Source organism: Macaca fascicularis, chromosome 14 (genome assembly GCF_037993035.2).
Source record: "Macaca fascicularis isolate 582-1 chromosome 14, T2T-MFA8v1.1".
NCBI classification, from domain to species: Eukaryota; Metazoa; Chordata; class Mammalia; order Primates; family Cercopithecidae; genus Macaca; species Macaca fascicularis.
In genome coordinates, this window is record NC_088388.1 from 6,396,997 (window position 1) to 6,420,661 (window position 23,665).

The following is a 23,665-nucleotide window of genomic DNA, read 5'->3' on the forward strand; positions in this document are numbered from 1 at the left end:
AAGCATGTATCAAATTATAGTATTGTATTGCTGGTGAGTTTCGAGATTCTGATAACTACCAAAGTGACTATGTAAGAGAATGACCATTTTGGAAATATACACTGAAGTACTCAGGGGTGCAGAGGTGGGGTGTTTCTAACATAACCTCACATGATTCAAATCATCTTCATTATTATTGGATTCTGTATTTGTGGGTTCACCTCTAGCTAAATTTATTTGTAACAAAATCAATACTTGGGCCCTTCTGTGGGCATTTGAAAGCCAGTGCATACACAGAGTGGTGAAAAATTGGTGTCTCCAGAGACTAAAGTCACCTGCTGAGGTGAAGCAGTCAGCACTCATCTCCCTGTTTCAGCCCTCCGACCCGTAAACAAGTGTCCTTTTCACAGTCTATTTAGTGTCACGTTTTTCACAGTTTTGTGCTTCTTGTTGGTGATTTCACCATTTAAAATGGCCCCCTGCAGTGCTGAGGCTGTCTAGTGTTCCCACGATCAAGAAGGCTACATGTGCCTTTGGGAGAAAATATCCACATTAGATAAGTTTCATTCAGGCATGAGTTTTAGCACTCATTGACCCCTACGGCCACGTGGGGTCAATGTCAGTGGATCAACAATATGTATTAAATAAGGTGTATTTAGGCCAGGCACAGGGGCTCACACCTGTAATCCCAGCACTCTGGGAGGCTGAGGCAGGTGGATCACCTGAGGTCAGGAGTTTAAGATCAGCCTGGCCAACATAGTGAATGAAACCTTGTCTCTACTAAAAATACAAAAATTAGCTGGGTGGCTTTTTTTTTTTTGGCACGCACCTGTAATCCCAGCTACTCAGGAGGCTGAGGCAAGACAATCACTTGAACCCAGGAGATGGGGGTTGCAGTGATCAAGATGGTGCCACTGCACTCCAGCCTGGGCGACAGAGTGACTGTGTCTCAAAAAATAATAATAATAATAAAAATAACTTCTGTCCAGAACGGAACCCAAGATGGCTGCGCTCTTGCTGAGACATGTTGGTCGTCATTGCCTCCGAGCCCACTTTAGCCCTCAGCTCTGTATCAGAAAAGGTGTGGGGCAGTGGCAGCCAGATGTGGAATGGGCACAGCAGTTTGGGGGAGCTGCTATGTACCCAAGCAAAGAAACAGCCCACTGGAAGCCTCCACCTTGGAGTGATGTGAACCCTCCAAAGGACACAATGGTGAAGAACATGACCCTGAACTTTGGGCCCCAACACCCAGCAGCGCATGGTGTCCTGCGACTAGTGATGGAATTGAGTGGGGAGATGGTGCAGAAGTGTGATCCTCACATTGGGCTCCTGTACCGAGGCACTGAGAAGCTCATTGAATACAAGACCTATCTTCAGGCCCTTCCAAACTTTGACCGGCTAGACTATGTGTCAATGATGTGTAATGAACAGGCCTATTCTCTAGCTGTGGAGAAGTTGCTAAACATCCGGCCTCCTCCCCGGGCACAGTGGATCCGAGTGCTGTTTGGAGAAATCACACGGCTGTTGAACCACTTCATGGCTATGACCACACATGCCCTGGATCTTGGGGCCATGACCCCTTTCTTCTGGCTGTTTGAAGAAAGGGAGAAGATGTTTGAGTTCTACGAGCGAGTGTCTGGAGCCTGAATGCATGCTGCTTGGGCTTATGGATGACATTTATGAGTTTTCTAAGAACTTCTCTCTTTGGCTTGATGAGTTGGAGGAGATGCTGACCAACAATAGGATCTGGCGAAATCAGACAATTGACATTGGGGTTGTAACAGCAGAAGCAGCACTTAACTATGGTTTTAGTGGAGTGATGCTTCGGGGCTCAGGCATCCAGTGGGACCGGAAGACCCAGCCCTATGATGTTTACAACCAGGTTGACTTTGATGTTCCTCTTGGTTCTCGAGGGGACTGCTATGATAGGTACCTGTGCCGGGTGGAGGAGATGTGCCAGTCCCTGAGAATTATCGCACAGTGTCTAAACAAGATGCCTCCTGGGGAGATCAAGGTTGATGATGCCAAAGTGTCTCCACCTAAGCGAGCAGAGATGAAGACTTCCATGGAGTCACTGATTCATCACTTTAAGTTGTATACTGAGGGCTACCAAGTTCCTCCAGGAGCCACATATACTGCCATTGAGGCTCCCAAGGGAGAGTTTGGGGTATACCCAGTATCTGATGGCAGCAGCCGCCCTTATCGATGCAAGATCAAGGCTCCTGGTTTTGCCCATCTGGCTGGTTTGGACAAGATGTCTAAGGGACACATGTTGGCAGATGTCGTTGCCATCATAGGTACCTAAGATATTGTATTTGGAGAAGTAGATCGGTGAGCAGGGGAGCAGTGTTTGATCCCCCCTGCCTATCAGCTTCTTCTGTGGAGCCTGTCCCTCACTGGAAATTGGCCTCTGTGTGTGTGTGTGTGTACATGTTCATGTACACTTGGCTGTCAGGCTTTCTGTGCATGTACTAAAAAAGGAGAAATTACAATAAATTAGCCGCCTTGAGGACCCTAGGCCTAAAATAATAATAATAATAATAATAATAATAATAATAATAATAATAATAAATAAATAAATAAATAAGGTCTTTAAACAAAAGCACACTTTTTTTAAAAAAAGGTCATGTGTTGATCAGTTGATGAAAATGTTGTAGCCAGAGGCTCACAGGAACCTGACCCTGTCTTCCCCTAAAAGCAATGATCCAGTATTTGCAGCAACTCTGTAACTACTGCGAACAGGGAGTGTGTAAATAGTTGGCAAATTTGAATAATGTGTATATGGGAGTTTCTCATACTAGTCTTTTTTTCTGTAAGTTTGGAATTATATAAAAATAAAACATTACCCCAAAAACAGGACTGTGTCACTCCTGGCTTCTTGTTATACTTGGAATAAAATCCAAGGTCTTTAGCAAAAACTGAGAGGCTCCCACGTGTTACAGCTTCTGCCTTTTCCCCAACTTCATTTCTTGCTCACCACGCTCCAGCACCTGCAGTCTCCTGGCACTCCCCAGGAGAACACACCAAGCTCTTTCTCACCTCTGCATTTACTCGTCCTTCTGCTTGGGACACTTTGACTCAAGTCCTTGGCATGACTGGGTCTTTCTCACCTGTTAGGTCTCAGCTTCCATGTCATCTGCGTGGAGAGTCTGACATCAGTTACTCCATCTAAGGGAGGTGCCATTCACCGTCTCGGCAGCCAGCTTACTTCTCTCATCCTCCTTGTCACAGTCCCTAATTCTTTTGTTATTTTTTGTTTTCGCTTTTGTTTTTGAGATAGAGTCTCGCTCTGTCACCCAGGCTGGAGTGCAGTGGCGCGATCTCAGCTCACTGCAAGCTCCGCCTCCCGGATTCAAGCAATTCTGCCTCAGCCTCCCGAGTAGCTGGGATTACAGGTGTATACCACCATGCCCAGCTAATTTTTGTATTTTTAATAGAGATGGGATTTCATCATGTTGGCCAGACTGGTCTTGAACTCCTGACCTCAAGTGATCCACCCACTTCAGCCTCCCAAAGGGCTGGGATTACAGGAGTGAGCCACCATGCTCGACCCCCAATTCTTTGGATTCTTTGTTTATTCGGTTATTGTCCCTCACCCACCTTGGGCTGTATGGTCCATGAGGACAGGGGTCTTGTCTCTTATCCACTGCTGTGTCCCCAGGGCCCAGCTCATTACAGGGGCATAGTTGAAATTGAGAACGAGATTCTCCCTGGGAGAGGGATTAGGTAAACTTGGATCCAATGACCACCCCTGGGCTTGGGAGCAGAGTTGTACCAGAAATAACCCCTGTGGAGGCTGAGGGCATGGTTGGTAGAGACAAAAAAGTGGTGAATCAGGCAGACCCCATGAAAGGCGTCTAGTCCAACCCACTGTACATTCAGCCCCTCCACAGGGATGCTGAGTGTTGACGGAGATGGTCTTACGGGGGTGCAGATGGTTCCAGAAGCTCACAGTCCACCAGGCCCCTGACCCCCAACCCTTTGGGAAGGGCGTCTCCATTTTCCTAGGCTGCTCTCTGCTTCTCCATCGAGGCCTTCTCCACTCTCCTCAAGTTGTTCATCTCCTCAGCCACCCTCACCCTCAGTGATAATCTCGCCTCCTTCCTCACAGAGAAACCAGATGCAATCAGAAAGCAAATTCCTCGTCCTCCTGCAGCCCACCCCCAGAAGTGTCCATGTTTACCCCACAAGTAACACCATCACCCCTTCTGCCTAATGCAGCTCTCCCTCTGAACGTCCAATGCCGTCAGCCTCCTAGGCCTCCGGGGACCCTGCTCCTCCCTGCACACTCTCCTTTATTTTCAGCCTCTTCATCTCCACTGGGCCCATCTTGGTTGGAGTTCCCTCAAAAGCAGACCCTGAAACAAGGGTTTGGGGGCAAGCAGGTATTCCAGGAAGTGAGGAACTAGGCAGGGGAGGAGAAAGTTCCAGAAAGTGCTCTAACAAGTAGGTCTCACCACGGGGGGGTGAGTAGGGCTCTCTCCTGCCAGTGACCGCCTGAGGAACCACGTGGAACTCACCCAGGAGTCGTCCACAGAGATGAAGTTGATGGGTTACCTGTCCGCTGCCCGCAGCATCACCTCCTGAGCATGGCTGGGTTGTGCCTGCTCCCTTGTGGCCAGAGAAGGTCCCCAGGCAGGAAAGAGAGTGGCCATCCTGGGTGTGGAGAAGCAGATCCAAGCAGTAAAGGGGAGGACTGTGGCAGATGCTCTGTTGTACCAGTCACATTTCCCCTTAGGAATGGGAGGCCCATTTGCCAGCTGCTGCGATGCCATTGGCAGGCAGGCCCCTTCAGGGATGGCCTCAGCTGATGCAGGCTGCCCACCCCAGGACACGCTCCCTTCCCAGGGTGGCCTGCATCTGAGGAGAGATGGGCATGGAAGTGCAAGAGCTACCGCCTCTTCCGAGCTCCCCGTGGGGGCTGGCATCCCAGGTCAGCTTCTCCCTCAGCCCAATCCTGCTTGCCTCCATTCCATTCTCTTCCAAAGGCGTTGATCCCAAGAGCAGCCTCTAACCAACTTCCTGCATGTTCTCTGCCTCAGAATCAGCCTCCTGGGAACCCAGCCTGAAACAATCACTCTTGAGAAATGCTGTACTGTCAACATTCATGATGGCAGAAAGAGCATGGATTGAAAAATTATGGATGTCAATGACTGAGTTGAGAAGGGTTCAGAAGAGTAGGGCTCTAAATGTAAAGAAGTTTAACAGTAGTTTTTCTGCTTTATTGCAGATATTGACAACACCCATCCACTTCCCTTCAGCCCCACTACTCCATGCCCCCAACCCTTCCAGCTGTAAGCACCTGTGCCTTAACTCGAGGGCACTCCCTGGCTGCACAAGCCTGCAATCCCAGGGAGCTTCCCTGATCCCATGACTGGCAGAAGTGGTGGATCAATACCCCAGCTCTCTTACCTCAGTTGGAGAACACTGAAGCACATCCTCACAGTTGCCTGGAGGGTCCCGGCAGAATTGAGCCATAGTTGCCTGCAGAAGTGACCAGATTATGAGTGCACCCTTCCTTATGGCTTCCTCCCCCTCTCCATCTCACCTGCTCCCCAATTGGTGTTTCCTGGGATCACTTCCCAAATAAAGGACTCATTCTCAAATCATATTCTCAGGGGCTGCTTCTAGGGGACCCAGGCTGAGACAGCTGGTATCAGATATGGGCCTAGGAAGTAGCCCCTCAAGAAGGGCTCATTTGCCAACCAGAGGGTCACCGGGTGCCCACTGCTGAGGAGCGAGGTGGTGATCACCCTGGCCCACTGTAGCGTCACAATGCTAAGATGCTCACGTGTTGAGGAGGTAAGCAGGTGGGAAGGGTGCACGGGCCTGAGCTACTCCTGTACCTGAGTGGCATGGAGGCAACAGTAGCCACCAGGATGGTGGAGAGGATGGTGGTAGTGAGCTGATGGCAAAGACTGAACCTCAGACTCAGCAGCCGACTCCTTTTTTTTTTTTTTTTTTTTTTTTTGAGATGGAGTCTTGCTCTGTCGCTCAGGCTGGAGTGCAGTGGCGCAATCTTGGCTCACTGCAAGCTCCGCCTCCCGGGTTCACGCCATTCTCCTGCCTCAGCCTCCCGTGTAGCTGGGACTACAGGCGCCCGCCACCGCACCCAGCTAATTTTTTGTATTTTTAGTAGAGACGGGGTTTCACCGTGTTAGCCAGGATGGTCTTGATCTCCTGACCTCGTGATCCTCCCCTCTCAGCCTCCCAAAGTGCTGGGATTACAGGCGTGAGCCACCGCGCCCGGCCAACCGACTCTTAACTCACAGAAGAATGCAATGGTCAGAAAACTCCCAGGATGGCATTTAAAAGGACCTCATCTGGCCGGGCTCGGTGGCTCACGCCTGTAATCCCAGCACTTTGGGAGACCAAGGTGGGCAGATCATCTGAGGCTAGGAGTTCGAGACCAGCCTGGCCAATGTGGCAGAACCTCACCTCCAAGTTAACCCCACCTCCACAAAAACACATTTTTGTGTTTGTAGAAATACACTAATCTCTTGAATGTGGGGGGGCAGAGGTTGCAGTGAGCTGAGGTCACACCACTGTACTCCAGCCTGGCCAACAGAGTGAGACTCCATCCCCCAAAAGAGTAAAATAAAAGGACCCCATCTTCTGCAACAAGAGGACAGAATATGCTAAAAATTGAGGTCTCAGATGGGATTCTAAGAGTGTCCTCCTGCAAAGGAGGTTGGAGTCACAGCCCTGGCAGCTTGTGCAGCACCGTGGGAGGGACTCTCACACCTCAGCCACACAACAGAGGAGTCAGCGCACTAGCTCTGCCACTAAGGCTGTGTGGCCCTGGGTAAGTCACTTCGAGCCTCAGTTTCCCCATCTGTAAACGCAGATCACAATGTTCTGTATCAGAGCCTTGCCCAGTGCATGGTACGTGGTGGAAACTCAGTGAACTGGCTGCTGTTTTTGTTGTTGTTGTTTTTTGTTTTTAACTGTGGGAAAATTCACATAATGTAAAATTTGTCATCTCAGTCTTTTTTTTTTTTTTGAGATGGAGTGTCACTTTGTTGCCCAGGCTAGAGTGCAGTGGTGTGATCTCGGCTCACTGCAACCTCCACCTGCCCCAGGTTCAAGCAATTCTCCTGCCTCAGGCTCCCGACTAGCTGAGACTACAGGTGCCCAACACCATGCCCGGCTAATTTTTGTATTTTTAGTAGAGACAAGGGTTTCACCATGTTGGCCAGGCTGGTCTAGAACTCCTAACCTCAAGTGATCCACCTGTCTTTGCCTCCCAAAGTGCTGGGATTACAGGCGTGAGCCACCGTGCCTGACCTCAATCATTTTTAAGGGTACAGTTCAGTGGTATTAAGTACATTCACATAGCTGAGGTACAGTTATCATTATTTTATCCACAGAACTCTTTTCATCTTACAAAATTGAAACTCTGTCTCCATTAAACAACTCTCCATTTCCTTCTCCCCAGGCCGTGGCACCCACCATTCTACTTTCTGTTTCTGTGAATACGACTACCCTACATACCTCACGTAAGGTGCAATCACACGGTTTCGTGCTCTGTGTCTGGCTCATTTCACTCAGCCAAAAGTCCTCAAGATGCATCCATATTGTAGCACATGTTGGAATTTCCTCCTTTTTTAAGGCTGAATACTCTTCCATGCTTTGGGTGTATTGTATTTTTTTACCCCCATCCACTGATGGGCACTTGGGTTGTGTGTACATTTTGGCTACTGTGAAAAACAATACGAACATGGGTGTGTGGTGGTGTTATTTTTCTTTTTTTCTTTTCTTTTTCTTTTCTTTCCTTTTTTTTTTTTTTTTTTTTTTTTTTTTTTTTTTTTTTTTTTTTTTGAGACAGTTCTGCTCTTGTTGCCCAGGCTGGAGTGCAGTGGCACGACCTCGGTTCACCACAACCTCCGCCTCCTGGGTTCAAGTGATTCTCCTGCCTCAGCCTCCCGAGTAGCTGGGATTCCAGGCATGCATCACCATGTCCTGCTAATTTTTGTATTTTTAGTAGAGATGGGGTTTCACCATATTAGTTAGTCAGGCTGGTCACCAACTCCTGACCTCAGGTGATCCACCCGCCTTGGTCTCCCAAAGTGCTGGGATTACAAGCGTGAGCCACCTTACCTGGCCTGTTATTTTTATTAAGAAATTTGTTTGCAGAATGCAGGTCTGAACCAAGCCCTGGTCCCTCTCCTACCAGAGTACCTTTGCCTTTAAGTTATATTTTATCACTGGAAACTCTGTTCCCAGAAAGAATAAGAAGGAAACACAAGAGGCAGAAGGTGCAACAGGGGCCAGGGACCAGGCACCTCTGCCTCTCCTGCCCCCAGCAGCAACTGGTCCCCACAGAAAGGGCCTGGTTTCGAGAGTCAGAGGACCCCTGATGGGGTGGCCACAATCACTGTGTTTTTCCAGCATGGGCCCCGCGTCCAGTGCTTCCCCTGCCTAACCCCCGGCAGCCTGTTTAGATTTGGAAATGTAAGTCTTGTCTTTCTCTTCTTTGCTGTAATTAATTGTTCTCACTACCAGGGAGGGTTTAAAAATTAAACTCTACTCTCTCCCCTCTCCCTTTCTGCTGTAGACTGAATGTTTGTGCCCTCCCCTCTCCAAATTCATGTTGAAGGCCCAGTGTTCTATTTGGGCCCTCAGTGGGTTGGATGAGGCCCCCCACACTGGGAGGACGGGCATCTGCTTGACTCAGTCCACCCGATTCAAAGGCTAATCTCTTCTGGAGACACTCTCACAGACATGCCCAGAAATCGTGTTTACACAGCGATCTGGGTGTCCCATGGCCCAGTCAAGTTGACACCCATTGACCATCCTATGGAGAGAAAGCCTAAGTCCCTCAGTTCCCATGGCGAGCGAGCTTCTAGGTCTCTAGTGGCCCCTGCGTGGGAAGCCCTCTGCACTGAGAATGCAGGGCTGAGGCCCCCAGTCACCCTCTCTGCGTGGCCACCCAGCATGCCCTAGAGGAAAACCATCCGGACTTTTGGCTCAGGAAATGCCACCCCTTGGAATTTATCAGGGGACAAGCCAATACCCCAAAGTGTATCTGTGAGGCATAACGTAAGGGAGTGATTGTGAGACAGAGCAAAATGCTGATTCCACATAAACCACACATCTCCTGGCCAGAGAAGACCCACGTCAACTCAGAATTGGCTGCAGGCTTCCAGATGGGCACAGACCAGGCAGCAGCTGGGAGATGACTGGAGGGGCCTGTAGCAGGGAGGCTCGCGTGCTGGTAGAAGGTTCCAGCACATCTATTAGAAGCAGGGACAGTTTCTCCTCCTCCCTATTTATTTATTTATTGAGACCGAGTCTCACTCTGTCACCCAGACTGGAGTCCAATGGTGCCATCTCTCCTCGCTGCAACAACCGCCTCCCAGATTCAAGCAATTCTCCTGCTTCAGCCTCCTGAGTAGCTGGGATTACAGGCGCACACCACTACGCCTAGTTTTTTTGTTTGGTTTTGTTTTAGTAGAGCCAGGGTTTCACCATGTTGGCCAGGCTGGTCTCAAACTCCTCACCTCATGTGATCCACCTGCCTCAGCCTCCCAAAGTGCTGGGATTACAGTCACCATGACCAGCTCGCCTCCTCCCTTTAAATATCACGTAGCAATAACTGGCACCAGCAGTGCTCTGGTTGAAGGAACAAGATTCTTCAGGTTCCTCATCTGCATCTTAAACCTGGAACCTGTACCGTGAACCTGGGTCATTCTCAGAAGCAATGTCTGGGAAACATCCAAGGAAAAACTATTTTGTAAAATTTGCTTGTCAAGATAAGTCATGGAAAAACTGAAGTTTTCACTGAGCAGTAGTATTTTTCCAGATTATTTCCCTCTTCTTTGAGCACATAATTTGCATGCAGTGATTTGCACAGAATTTAGATTTGGCTCACGCCTGTAATCACAGAGCTTTGGGAGGCCGAGGCGGGAGGATTGCTTGAGCTCAGGAGTTCAAGACCCACCTGGATAACATGGTGAAAACCCATCTCTACAAAAAAATTTTTAAAAAATTAGGCTGGGTGTGGCCGGGCGCGGTGGCTCACACCTGTAATCCCAGCACGTTGAAAGGCTGAGGCAGGTGGATCATCTGAGGTCAGAAGTTTGAGACCAGCCTGGCCAACATGGCGAAACCCCACCTCTACTAAAAATACAAAAATGAGCCGGGCATGGTGGCACGTACCTGTAATCCCAGCTACTAGCGGGGCTGAGGCAGAAGGATCACTTGAACCTGGGAGGCGGAGGTTGCAGTGAGCCAAAGTCGTGCCACTGCACTCCAGCCTGGGCAACAGAGTGAGACACCGTCTCAAAAAAAAAAAAATTAGCCAGGTGTGGTGGTGAGTGCCTGCAGTCCCAGCTAGTGGGATGGCTGAGGTGGGAGGATCACCTGAGCCCAGAGAGGTCGAGGTTGCAGGGAGCTGAGATCACACCACTGCACTCCAGCCTGGGTGGCGGAGTGAGACCCTATCTCAAAAAAAAAAAAACTTAGATTTACAGTTTGAGAATTTTCACAACATACACACCCTGACAATCAGCCCTCAGAAACAGAGATTTCCATCTCACCATAGTTTCTCATGTCCCCTGATGGGCAATCCCAGCTGCCCAGAGACTAATGACTCTTTGGATTTCTATCACCATAGATTAGGGGATTTTCTCTTCCACGACTTCATTGTTTGGAACCCAACAATTTTTACTCTATAGTTTCTGACGTCTTTGTCTCAATGTAATGTTTTTGAAATTCATCTATGGTGTTTGTAAGAGTAGTCCGTTTCTTTTTATTTCTGAACAGGATTCTATCATATGGAGAGACCACAATGTGTCTGTCCATCCTTTTGGTGGTTGGCATCCGGGTTGTTTCCAGTTTACAGTTATAATAAATACAGCTACCACAAATAACTATAAAGGAAGAAATAAAGAAAGAGAGTGGGAGGGAAAGAGAGAAAAATAAAGAAATAGAGAAAGAGGAGGAAAGAAAGGATGGAAGAAGAGGAGGAGAGAGGAAGGAACAGACACCAATTGAACAAAACTAGGAACCCACAAATCCATTCTGAGGTGTATATATGTATATATAGATAGATAGATATGTATATATATACACACACACACATATATATGATGTGATGAGGAATGATGTTCACATCCCCTCAATGAATCTCTCCACAGAAAACTTATTTATTACAATGGGCAAGCAAGTGACCTGCCGATGGGGAGGCCTGGACACCCCTAAACCACATTACGGGTGACCCAAGTGGGCATCACCCATAATGGGGTAAATCAAAACTGCTGCAGTTGTAACATCTCATTTTTTGATTTTTTTTTTTCTTTTCTTTTTTTTTTTGAGATGGAGTCTCGCTCCGTCACCCAGGCTGGAGTGCAGTGGCATGATCTCGGTTCACTGCAACCTCCGCCTTCCGGGTTCAAGCAATTATCCTGCCTCAGCCGCCAGAGTATCTCAGATTATAGGCACACACCACCATGCCCGGCTAATTTTTTTTGTATTTTTAGTAGAGACGGGGTTTTACCATGTTGGCCAGGCTGGTCTCAAACTCCTGACCTCAAGTGATCTCTCTGCCTCAGCCTCTCAAAGTGCTGGGATCACAAACGTGAGACACTGCCTCTGGCCAGAAATTATTAAAAAATAATAATAATAAGATAAAGCTCCACTTGCCCATGAGGCAACCTTTGTCAGCGGCTGTTGGTCCTCTCTGTGTTTGCTTCTAGAGAGGGCTGGTTAGGGCTGAGTTTTATTTGGGGGAGAGGAGATAAAAAGGAGTGCAATGGGACCCCAAAAGAACGATATCCTCAGTGACAGGGAAATTTTCTTGGTGCCTGTCCCACTGCCCAGGTGGGTGCTGAGCACACAACCCCCAGGGCACCCATGAGCTGGAACACCACACACCTTGTGGGGTGGGTGGTGGAGAAGCCTTGTCAACAAAGCAAGATTGAGCCCCCAGAGTTTGGGGAGTGATTACAGAGCCCCATGCACCTCCTTTTATCCTTGTAGCAACCCTGGAAAGTTAGTATTAGTATCTTTCCCTCTTCCTTCCTCCCTCCCTTCAGCGAAAGCAGAGGAATCCTCAAACACCATGTCCCCAGGGGTGGTTCTGGATGCTGGAGACACAGCAATGAATGAGACAAAGCTCCCTGCCCTTGAGAAGCTGACAGTCTAAAGAGAGAGTCAGCCCTAGGATGAATACTGAAAGATACAGAATGCTAGAGCTGTCGCGTGTGCTAAGGAGAAAGAACCCTGAAGCCATGAAGGAAGAATGAAAACTAGGTCTCGGCCGGGCATGGTGGCTCAAGCCTGTAATCCCAGCACTTTGGGAGGCCAAGACGGGTGGATCACCTGAGGTCAGGAGTTTGAGACCAGCCTAGCTAATGTGGCAAAACTCCATCTCCACTAAAAATACAAAAGTTAGCCAGGCATGGTGGCACACGCCTGTAATCCCAGCTACTTGGGAGGCTGAGGCAGGAGAATTGCTTTTACCTGGGAGGTGGAGGTTGCAGTGAGCCGAGATCGCACCACTGCACTCCCACCTGGGTGAGAAGAGTGAAACTCCATCTCAAAAAAGAAGGAAAGAAGGACAGAAAGAGGGGAGGGGAGGGGAGGGGAGGGGAGGGGAGGGGAGGGGAGGGGAGGGGAGGGGACGGGACTATGTCCTAGACTTGAGTGCTGGAAGGGTACCTGTTTGAGAGGTGGAAGGGTGTGGTAGGAGGGGGTTTTGCTTTCGTGTGTGTCCCCCGGTTTAGCCATGTTATATCTGAAATGCCTATTAAGCATGGAAATGGTGGTGTCTGAAGTTTAGAGAAGTCCAGGCTGGAGAGAGAATTTGAGCATCTGAAACACATAAACAATTGTAAAGCTACAGAGGAACTTACTAAGGCCGGTCCAAGGAATGGACCTTTTCACAGGTGAGGGAATGGTAGGCTGACAGGCTACATCACTTGCCCCAAATTCCATGACTGGCAAACTGCAGAGCTGGGATTCAAACCCAGGTCAGACTCATGCCAACCTCTGTTGGCAGCTGCTGTCAAGTCTTGCTGCTGTTGACCAGGGGTCTCGGGTGTGTCACTTGACCTTTCAGTGGCTGTTTCTTTTTCTTTTTTTTTTTTTGAGACAGAGTCTCACTCTGTCGCCCAGGCTGGAGTGTAGTGGCATGATCTCGGCTCACTGCAACTTCCACCTTCCAGGTTCAAGCCATTCTCCTGCCTCAGCCCCCTGAGTAGCTGGGATTACAGGCGTGTGCCACCACGTCCAGTTAATTTTTGTATTTTTAGTAGAGACGGGTTTCACCATGTCAGCCAGGTTGGTCTCAAACTCCTGAGCTCAGGAGATATGCCTGCCTTGGCATCCCAAAGTGCTGGGATTACAGGCATGAGCCACCACGCCCAGCTTTAGTGGCTGTTTCTTCTATTCAAGGACAGTGGCAGTGGAGGGGCAGGTGGAAGGCAAGAATGGTGCCGGGGGTAGTGGTGCTCAGCAATGTGACCAGGAAACCCGCCAGCCGCCCAGAGGGGCCACTGGGATAGCTGGGTACGCCCCACTCTGCCTCTGGTTTCAGACACCTGCTCCCATCATAGTCCTAGCTTCGGGGTGGGGTGGGGACCCGGGGCAGACGCATTTGCGGAGCACGGAAGACAACACATCACTTTACAATGAGAAGCAACCTGCCTCCAACCTGGAATTGTGGGGTCAACGTGACCTGTGGGCCATCCTAGTAGGCACAGGATCAAAGCAAGTGAATCCCTGCCATCCTGTCACTGGGTGAACCTGGCACTCGAGGAAAGGGAGTGGGAGAGCATAGCAGGGTGGGTAGCACTAGGCTGGAGTGCCCCTGGACACGCCAGAGCCAGCCCTGCTAGGGAGACCAAAATAGACTTCATGGCCTCAGTCAGTGCCCTGGCAAGTGTGCCATTCCCAGGCCAGCTCCGGGCTAGGCTGGCACTCCTGGCCAGCCTCACGGTGCTTCCGGGGCCAGCCAGGCCCCTTCCGCTGACTCGGTCTTTCTTTAGAGCTGTTAATCCCTTTCGGTCCGGCCAGGCTGGGGAGGCCCCCCAGCCTCTGTGGCTCAGCTCTTCCACTTTGGGGTGTCTAGAGGTCTCCCAGTGTAAATACCAAAGGCTCCTGTCACACAGGGACTGGGCAGGTGCCTGGCCGCCTACTTCCTGCTCTCCCTCCCCTGCCAGCTGGCAGGAGGAGCCTCCAACTGGCCTCTCCTGTGGGAGTCTCCCTAGGGAGGGCTCTCCTGGGCTGTGCTCTCAGCCCAGCTTAGCCCTGGCTTCCCTGAGCGGGGACCCCCGAAGGCCTCAAGCCCCCTGCACGGCTCCACCAAGGTCCTGAACCCCAACTCAGCTCTGCCAGGAGCCCTGGCCTACCCTGGGCCTCTCAGCTGAGGCTGGAAGAGCAGCTGGCAACGTAGGGGGATTGAGGGAAGAATGGACACAGAACTGGGGGCCTGGGAGCAGGCTGGGCTTGGGTTTGCTCATCTGTGTCCCTGCCAGGCTGTGGGCCCAGCCTTGCAAGGTGCCCAGAACACTTGACTTGGCATCGGGCAGTGAATACAAGGAAGTGCCTGCATCTTGGGAGTATGGGGGCTTCACAGGACTCAGGATTTGGCATTCACTCTGAAGGGCATGTGGAGAGCACCTCTATGCTGGGGTGGGCTCTGGAAAGGTGGGAGTGGGGAGGACATCGGTTTTGGGGACTCTGGAGGGCTGCTCAGGCATAGCTGGACTTGGGGCCTGAGACCGAGGTAGACTTAGAGCCAGATGGTGTTTCCTCAGTGAGCTCGCCTCCCGTGGGCATTCGGTGGTGGGCGTGGCAAAGGCAGTCTCGGTGTTTCTGGGGTGCAAGCTGAGTATTTGGAGCCAGGCACTATGAAAATCTTGGAAAGTTTCTGATAAATCAGAAACCAAGAACACCAAAGCAATCATTTGCTAGCTGCGTCTGCAAAGACGAACGTGGCAGAGTGGATTCTGCTGCCACAGATGACGCTGCTTTTAGTGAAAGGGCAGACAGGAGAGGGGCCCACCGCCCAACCCTGAGTCGGCCTCCAGAGGGAGGAAGCTGCTGATTGTGCAGGTGAGGGCAGTGGGAGGAGCTCTGTTTTGAAGATGAGACCTGCTTCCGCCTCCGTCAGCCATGTGCCCCCAGCAGTCACCGTGCCTCAGTTTCCCTCTGTGGAAGGCCGTAAGGAGCATCATGTTTACCAGCCAAAGTCGAGGTCGAGGATAAGGGCAAATAAGGGAGGCGCTTGCGTCAGTGTTAGTTGGACTTAGCCCAGTCCTTGTGTTAGGTGGTCGTCCACGGCCTCCATTCATCATCCTTTGTGGAGGATGATGGCCCTGGAGCCGCAGGGGAAAACTAAGGCAGACTGCGGCTCTTCCTGGCATCTGACTGAGCTGCCTGCCCTGCCGCCCTGCCCGCCTCCTCTCTATGGCAAGGGCAGCCTCCCTCCCCTCCCAGGGCCTTGACACTGACTGGTCCCACTGTCCATACAAGTCCTAGCCACCCCCTTTTACCAACACGCTCAAATTCACCCTCCAGGTCTGCGCTTCCTCGGGTCACCTGCCGGCACCAAGTTCCGGGCACCTCTGCACGCCTATGCCAACCTCAACTTCTTGGAGGTCCTCCGCACCCGCCTCCTGATTTATTCTGCATTTTTCACCCGAATGCTGGATGAGGGCTCTGGCTCAAGCCCTGACTAGTTGTCACAGAGGTCACGGAACTCCACGTGCCTCAGTTTCCCTAGGTGTAAAGTAGGACCCACATGGTTCCCACCTCCGCGGGTTGTCCTGAGGCGTGAGAAGGAGGATGCGCGGAGGCCCTGGGCAGCCCCGCAGGGGTCGGGCGTGCGCTCGTCGTTGTTCTGTTGTCTGAACTGCAAGATCGATGCCCAGGCAAGCTTCGCAGCTCCCCCGCTCGCAGGGGGCCCGGCCCGTCAGGATCTCCCCGCCAGCCCGGGCTCCCCGAGGAGGGGTCGCACGGCCAGCGCGCAGGGCACACCCGGAGTGGGGCGGAGCGTGGCGCGGGGCGCAATGGGTGTTGGGGGCGGCGGGGCCAGCGGGGGGCCAGGCCGAGGCGCGCCCGCTCTCCTCCTCCCTCGCATGCTCCGCGCAGGAACGCTCAGCCTGCCCACATGGTCTTAGGGTGCATCTGCTGCCAGTGACCCCCATTCCCACAACAAAGACGCTCGCCTGCCTGGGGCCAATTCCCTCGGCGCAACCGGGAGGCGCGGCGGGCAAAGGGGGTCCCCTTCCCCAGGTCTGCAGCCCGAGAGGCTGGCTCCAGAGCCATCCCTGGAAGGGGCAGGTGTGCAATAACCCAGGGCCCGAGACAGCCACCGGGGCCCCGCGGGAACCGGGACCGGAACGCAGTCGCGTAAAGGCGACAGGGGAACCTAAGGTGGCGCCCGTGGGGCGCGGGCGCCGCCGCCTCAGCCGCGATTTAAAGGGCAGCGACGGCGGAGGGATACCAGCCGCCGCCAGGCCGGCCGCGGATCCCTCCGCCACGAGGGGAGACGACGGCTAGCTCTGAATCGCCCTTTGTCCCTCCGCCGTCGGGAGCGCCCGGCGCGGAACTCCCTCCCCGCGCGTGCCCGCGTCCCGCACAGAGCTCCGTGGAAGTGCCGCGGCGGCTGGGCCTGGCGGGAGGCGCGCGCACACTGTGGCGCTCGCGCGGCACGGTGTCCCTCCGCCGTCGAGGCCGCGGCCTCCTTTTCGTATCCTTCCACCGTGCCCGGGCGGGGTCCGGGCGGCTCACCGGGGGCGGCGGCGCGGCGGCGGTGCGGGCGGCGGGGCTGCGGAGAGATGAGGTGAGGACGCCCGGGGACCGGAGGCGGCACCGCGCGGCGCACGGACGTGGGACGCGAAGTCCTGAAGCCGGCGGACGCTTTTCGTACGGGCGGCCGTGCGCGAGGCGGAGGTGAGACCCCGGGTGGCGGGGCGCGGGAGCCGGCGCCGGGGGCGCGGCGATTCGAGGCCGGGGGCGCGGGGGGCGCGGCGGCGGCGGAGACCGGTTGGGGGCGGGGGGCTTGGCCGCCGTGGGGACTCATTTTTCCCGTCAGCGGAGGGAGCAGGCGGTGCTGCGGTCCGCGCCGCCATCTTGGATTTTACTTTCCATTTTTCTCTGGAATTATTTTTGGTGATTAATTTTCTGGGGGGACTGGGACGTGGGGCCCGGCGGCGCGGCCCCGCATCGCAGCGGCCGGGCAGCGGGGCCTCGGACGCGCCCCCAGAAGGAGCGGGGCGGCGCGGGCGGTGAGTCGGGGGAGGGGCGGGCGCCGGCGAGGGTGTGCTGGGGGCGGCCTTGGCGACGGGGCGGGCGGGGACGTGGGGGACCGCGGGCCGGGGCCGGTCGCAGGGCCGCCGGGGCCAAGGCGGGTGGGGCCGGGGCCGGGCGCAAGCGGCCGGGCGCGGGGGGCGGGGCTGCGGCCAGGCCGGTGCGGGGCCGGCGCGGGGCCTGCAGTGGTGGCCGCGGCCGGAAGGGAGCGGTAGCGGCCGCCGGGCAGCGTCGGGGCCGGGCCCGCGGCCGCACGAGGGGAGCAGCCCCGTCGCTCGCGATTGGGGGACTCTGTTTTCCCTTTTCTCCAATGGGCAGCCGTGAACCGTCTCGCCCAATCTGCTCCCACTGTCGGCGCTGAACTTTTTGTTTTTGTTTTGGCCCAAGCGCATTTCGGAGCCCTCCCGAGCTCGTCCTGCAGCCCACCCTCCTCCCCGACGGCGCTTCTGGCCGTGGCCCGGCGCCCCACGGCCGCTGCCTCCCCTTTGTGCTGTATCCGCTCTCCCTTGGTTCCCTGGTGTCTGTCTGTCCTTCCACGTATCGGCGGATGATGTGCACCGTTGTCACCTCCGCCTTGGAAGGAGGAACAGGCAGGTTTTCACAATGACAGCTCGATGCAACTTGCTGGATTAAGATAGAAACAAGTTGGGTGCTGAGAAGTTCAGTCTATATGGGTTTATTAACCCGGGTCTGGTGCAGTAACTTAGGATCTATTAAGCGGTGGAACTTTAGGAATTAATTTTTAAGAATTTGCCAAATGAAATTTATCAGGAGTGAGGGGAGTTTTCCTTAGAATAGAGGGCTGATGAATTAATTTGACTGTGATTCTTTGTGATGTGGACCTTTTTCGATTTAAACCAGTTTGATATAAAGTGTAGTCGAGGATGGCCATATAGGTCTGAACTCTGCTGTGTAGGGTTTTCAGAGGAAGCAGTTGCCAGCTATAACTTTTTTCCCTTAGTCTTTAATATTGAGAACACGTTAATATTGAGAATACTGTTAATTAGTAGTAAAAACAAATATTTTGAAAAGGGAGGAGGAAACCATTTTTGCCTGAAATAATCACAGATAATTTGTGCATGTTGAAATACATAAATTGCTGCTTGCTGTAGATATAGATTTATTGTGTATCTGAAGGTTTAGCAATTTGAATCAGAGGTGTGGCCCTGTCCCTCTTGGAGCGCCTTATATTCCGAGGTTAGAGTCCACAAACGCTCTAATCCCGGCATGTGTGGGAACTCCAGCCCATTTTTTACTTTGTAATCTCTAAACATTCTACATTCTGGTCCCTCTCCCAAGCTCTGTCTCCAGTAGCTTCCCATGCGTGGTCCCTGTAGGCCGTGCCCTGCCTGGCATCCCTCCACCCCTTTTCTCCACCTTGTACACATTCGTCCTTCAGAAAGGCCCCGTGAGAATGTTGCCTCGCTGGTGAAACCTTCACACACACAGCCGTTGGGGTGGTTTCTTGTGAGCTTTTGAGTCTAGTGTTATCTCATCCGCCCACGGGCAGGTACAGAGTAGATGCTCATAGACACTTAATGAATGGGTTAATTTATTAATCTCCAAGTTGTCAAGCTTAATAGTTTGTATTAGTTTCTCAAAGTAAATCTACTTTAATGTTATTTACAAACATCATTATATGTTAAAAACTGAGCTGGAGAGTGAAGGGAATATGGTAGATACTTCTTCAATAAGAGAGTAAGGTAGGGCTTGATTCTTTATCCATAATCATTTCCAGGTGCTCTCGCGCCTGTATTTTCATCTGCCGTCCCAAACACCCTGAATTGCTCATGCGCTGAACTTTTCATTCTCACAGCGAATGCCAGGGGGCAGTACTGGGGAATGTGGATGGAGGGTAGCGGACTCTTGAGAGGGAGAGACGCGTGTGAAGGAAGTGTCCCGGTGTCTGCGTGTCTTTCAGCAGGGAGTTTGGTGGGTGGGGGATGTTGTTTCGTGATTTTTCTCTTGGGTTGTTTAAAAGGGGGGTTGAATCTGGTTTTCCTTTACCTGAGTATCAGTTTGTGGGTTTATAGGGCCTGGGTTCGTGGCCAGGTTGTGTGAAAAAGAGATTTGTGTGTGTGACATCTAAGCAGCTCCCTGTCCACGGAATGCCCTTCCCATGGCTTACAGAGAAATTCCTTTCAGATAAATCGCCGTGGTCCCATTATTTCGTGTTTCTGTGTACCATATATGAGCTTTACTTTCTCTCCATTGGCAAAATCCTTCTCCGTGGGCAGGAGTTCCCCGACTGTGTCAACCCTAGAACACTCTAATGGAATCTTCCGCACACTTTTAACGACAGGGACCACGTGTCCTCCCTCCACTCCATCACCCTGTTGGCTATAATACTGCATGTTAAGTAAATGCAGGAGACGGTCCATTATGTGTGTGGATGGGGTTGGTTTGGGACTACCTGGTCTCCGAATGAGACAGACTTAAACACCGGGCCATCTTCTTAGGGCTGTATGTCAAATGATGACTGCTGTATAGAAGTATAATTTTAGGAATAGTTGAAGGACCGTGGAATAAGAATCAATACCATTCTCTGCTCTGTCACTGTTTGTATAAGTCATTGATAGGGCCTAGTCTCCGTCTACAAAACGACTAAACCTCTCAGGTCACTTCCAATCCAAAATTATGTTAATACTTCATCTTTTACACTTCAATGCCACCCTATTTTCTCTTAAGAATGATTTTAATCATATTTTGACATCTCTCTAATTACCTTACTTAGTTCATATGCGTGTTTCTTGTAGTTTTACCTCCTTTTTTTGAAATGTCATTATGAGATAATCAGTTGAGTTTTAGAATTGAGAGACTAGGGTATCAGTGCCCCCGCCCAAAGCTTGATTGGGGGCCTGTATGGCTCCTGCAATGCCGGTTGCACCTCTGTAAGCTGTCTTAGTTTGTCTGTTTTAATAGCACACTGAAGAAAATAGTACCTAGATCCAGGGATCATTTGCTGGTGATAAACCTCTAGGTGGTACACGTGGCTCAAGCACTGGAGTAAACCCCAGGCTACAGTTTAAAAGATGGTTTTAGACCTAGCCTTATGACTTAGTAGCACTTTGAGTTTAGGAAAGCAATTTGTTTCTGAGCTTTAACTTCCTTGTTGTAGTGCTAATACTTGTCTCACCTGATAGGGTTGCTGAGCTAGTGAATCCCGAGTCCTGCATGTTACCAGAACGAGTAGAAACCGAGTGCGTGTGTTCTGACACCTTTGTTTCTACCTTGTGCCACCTTTACAGGAATGCCTGATCAGCAGATCTCTAAAGGCACTGGGCTTGCCTCTCAAGCCTTACGCAAAAAGGCCCCTTCAGTGAAGGGTCATTCTGTTTCTTTTCTACCCTGTACTTTTCTACCCTGTACTCAGGTAACTTTGTTTTCCCCACATGCATCCCTTTGGTTTTCGTCCCTGACTCACGTAGTAGCCCTGACTGATTTTCCTGAAAGTAGACGCTCTCCCGCGCCCTCTAGTGTTCTCTGAAAATGACTAGTATTCCAGCACCACGAACAGTGCCTGGTGGCTCTGGGATGTTCTTCATAAATTTGTTGAACTGAGTGGATTCTAGGTCGGCCCGATGAATTATTTGCCTGTCTGATTTGTGTAACAGGGTTGAAATATCTGATAGATTTTAATGATCTCTGAGGAGTATTTTTATTTTTGAGGAAATGCTTATGTTGCATCATATGGAGAAATAGATATTTTTAGTAAGAAAACCAATCTGATTTTAGGAAGCTGGAGTTTTCCTCACTGAGAAGTAAAAAGTGGCTTGATCCTTCAGCCAGTGGGCCAGTGGCACCATAGGAAACCCCTCCTTCTCTCTCCCCCTTGGAAAGGAAACAAAACCAGACGTCATTCAGGGTCCTGGAGGGTTTAGAGGAAATATTTGTTTGGTGCATATAAGTATGTACCAGGAGGGGTTTTGACCCAAAAAAGGTGTTTTTTGTTTTCTTTTTGAGTCTGGGTCTTGTAGCCTCCCATGCTGGAGAGCAGTGACATAATCCCAGCTCACTGCAGCCTCAATCTCCTGGGCTCAAGCAGTCCTCCCGCCTTGGCCTCCCATAGTGCTGCGATTATAGGATGAGCTGCCATGTCTAGCCTCATTTTTGTATTTATAATTTTGATTTATTTTTTCTTGATCATCCCATCTCAAGTCCATTCTCATATTAGTCTCTCTCCTAACATCCTGTTTTTCTTACAGCTTGCACCAGATTGATAATCACATATTTATGTCTCTTCCCACAGTATGCTGTGATCTCTACGCAGTCAGGAACCTTGTCTATTTTGTTCTAGAGTTTTACTCCTCAAATATGGGGGCAAAGTGTTTTTTTGTTTGTTTGTTTTTGTTTTTTTGAGACAGAGTGTCGCTCTGTTGCCCAGGCTGGAGTGCAGTGGTGTGATCTCAACTCACTGCAGCCTCCATCTCCCAGATCCCAGTTCATGCAATTCTCCTGCCTCAGCCTCCCGAGTGGCTGGGATTACAGCCACGCACCACCACACCCAACTAACTTTTCTATCTTTAGTGGAGACAGGGTTTCACCATTTTGGCCAGCCTGGTCTTGAACTGACCACGTGATTCACCCACCTTGGCCTCCCGAAGTGCTGAGATTACTGGTGTGAACCACCATGCCTGGCCTGGGCAAAGTGTGTTTAAAAATTTGTTTGGGGCCAGGCGTGGTGGTGACTCACGCCTGTAATCCCAGCCCTTTGGGAGGCCGAGGCGGGTGAATCGTGTGGTCAGGAGTTCAAGACTAACCTGGCCAACATGGTAAAACCCTGTCTCTACTAAAAATACAAAAATTAGCTGGGCATGATGGTGGGCACCTGTAATTCCAGCTACTCGGGAGTCTGGGACAGAGAATTCCTTAAACCCGGGAGGCGGAGGTTGCAGTGAGCAGAGATCGTGCCACTGCACTCCATCCTGGGCGACAGAATGAGACAGCGTCTAAAAAAATAAATAATTTGTTTGGGTCATTATTGTGTTGCCTTTTTTTTTTTTTTTTGAGATGGAGTCTCGCTCTGTTGCCCAAGCTGGAGTGCAGTGGGTCGATCTTGGTTCCACACAACCTCTGCCCCCTGGGTTCACGCAGTTCTCCTGCCTCAGCCTCCTGAGTAGCTGGGACTACAGGCAAGCGCCACCATGCCTGGCTAACTTTTGTATTTTTAGTAGAAATGGGGTTTCACAATGTTGGTGAGGCTGTTCTCGAACTCTTGACCTCGTGATCTGCCTGCCTCAGCCTCTCAAAGTGCTGGGATTACAGGTGTGAGCCACCGTGCCCGGCCTGTGTTGCTTTTTTGTGTGATATTAAGAGTACACAGTCTCTCAATCTGGACTTGGCTTCATTTTTTCTTTTTTTCCTAATTCTCTAAGTTTTGTTCTCATTTGTAAAATGGGAATGATAGTATTGAATGTGTGTTAAAGAACTGTGATGTGTGTATCTTCTTTTATAGGGTGTGAAAATAATCTGTTTGACCAGCTACATCACAAACTAAACTGTGTTGTAAGAAAGTCTGTAGTCCAGTCTGTCATCCCTCTGAATGTTTAGGATGGGAGGTGTAGCTTGGCATGATTTTTAATCATGCGTGTTGTTGCCAGAAGTTAAGTTCCTTCTCTTTGGGAACCGTAGGGAAAGCAGAACTGGTGCTCAGCCTTGTGTCATAATTATTCTCTTGCACATTTGTTCTTTTTTAAATGGGTGAGGTGATGAGTTTTTTTTTTTTTTCCCCCATGTGTGACTTATGGTGGGGAGGAATGGAAGGGAAATTTCTACTTGATTCAAGTTTTGTATAGAATGTTTCTGGCCTGCTTTGCTTTTGCGTTAGTTACTTGCAAGGGGAGACCTTAATTTGTTAGCAGTTTGTGCTCTTTTAAATCTTGTGCCAAACCTAGGAGGGAGGCCCTCTTTTCATTGTACTGATGGGGCGTCGGTGAGGTTAAATAACTTGCCTGCTCAGGCTGCTGGGGTAAGGATGAAGCTAGGGTGGGACAGGTGCTTTGACTGCAGAGCCACATCCTTAATCCCTGTGCGGGCTGCCTCTGCAAAGCCCACCAGCCGGCAAACTCAAAGCAGCCTGTAACGTCCAGCCCAAGAACCACCTTTTGGAAGTTTTTCCTAACACTTGTCCTTGCCCAGTAAAAATCTTTGATGTATTTCTTGTAACTTCTGACAGAAACTGTGACCTGTACAGGCTGTACTTACAGACGTTTGACACTAGGTGGCATCTGTTTCCGGAAACGTGAATGGCTGTTTGGGTCCTAGACAAAACTGTAACAAAGAAAGCATCCTTGATTTTATTTTTAGGCACTGCTAGGTAAGCAGATGGATCAAATGTGGAGAGATGGGGAATCCGGCATTTTTGTTTTCTTCTGGAAGTTTTTTTGAGGACTTCCCTCAACAACCCCATCAGTGAAAACCTTTGTTT

At 51.0% G+C, this 23,665-nt stretch overlaps 2 protein-coding genes across 13 annotated transcripts in view; both read left to right on the top strand.

The window, feature by feature from the left end:
- Window positions 1-1,101: 1,101 nt before the first annotated feature.
- On the top strand, window positions 1,102-2,505 carry LOC102117050 (NADH dehydrogenase [ubiquinone] iron-sulfur protein 2, mitochondrial-like). The gene is given in 2 exon segments (XM_065527886.2): window positions 1,102-1,634; window positions 1,636-2,505. Coding segments are annotated over 2 exon segments (1,167 nt in total). The 5' UTR covers window positions 1,102-1,116; the 3' UTR covers window positions 2,285-2,505.
- Window positions 2,506-16,504: 13,999 nt separating this feature from the next.
- Window positions 16,505-23,665, top strand: part of KMT5B (lysine methyltransferase 5B) — a 59,612-nt gene continuing 52,451 nt past the window's right edge. For 5 of the 12 annotated variants that reach the window (XM_074013033.1, XM_045372264.2, XM_045372266.2 and 2 more), the window contains exon 1: window positions 16,505-16,881. The gene's annotated coding sequence lies outside the window, so the exon portion shown is untranslated. Of the gene's footprint in view, window positions 16,882-17,606; window positions 17,829-23,665 lie in introns of those variants that run through there. The other 7 variants (XM_074013034.1, XM_074013035.1, XM_074013038.1 and 4 more) reach the window with 2 other exon arrangements.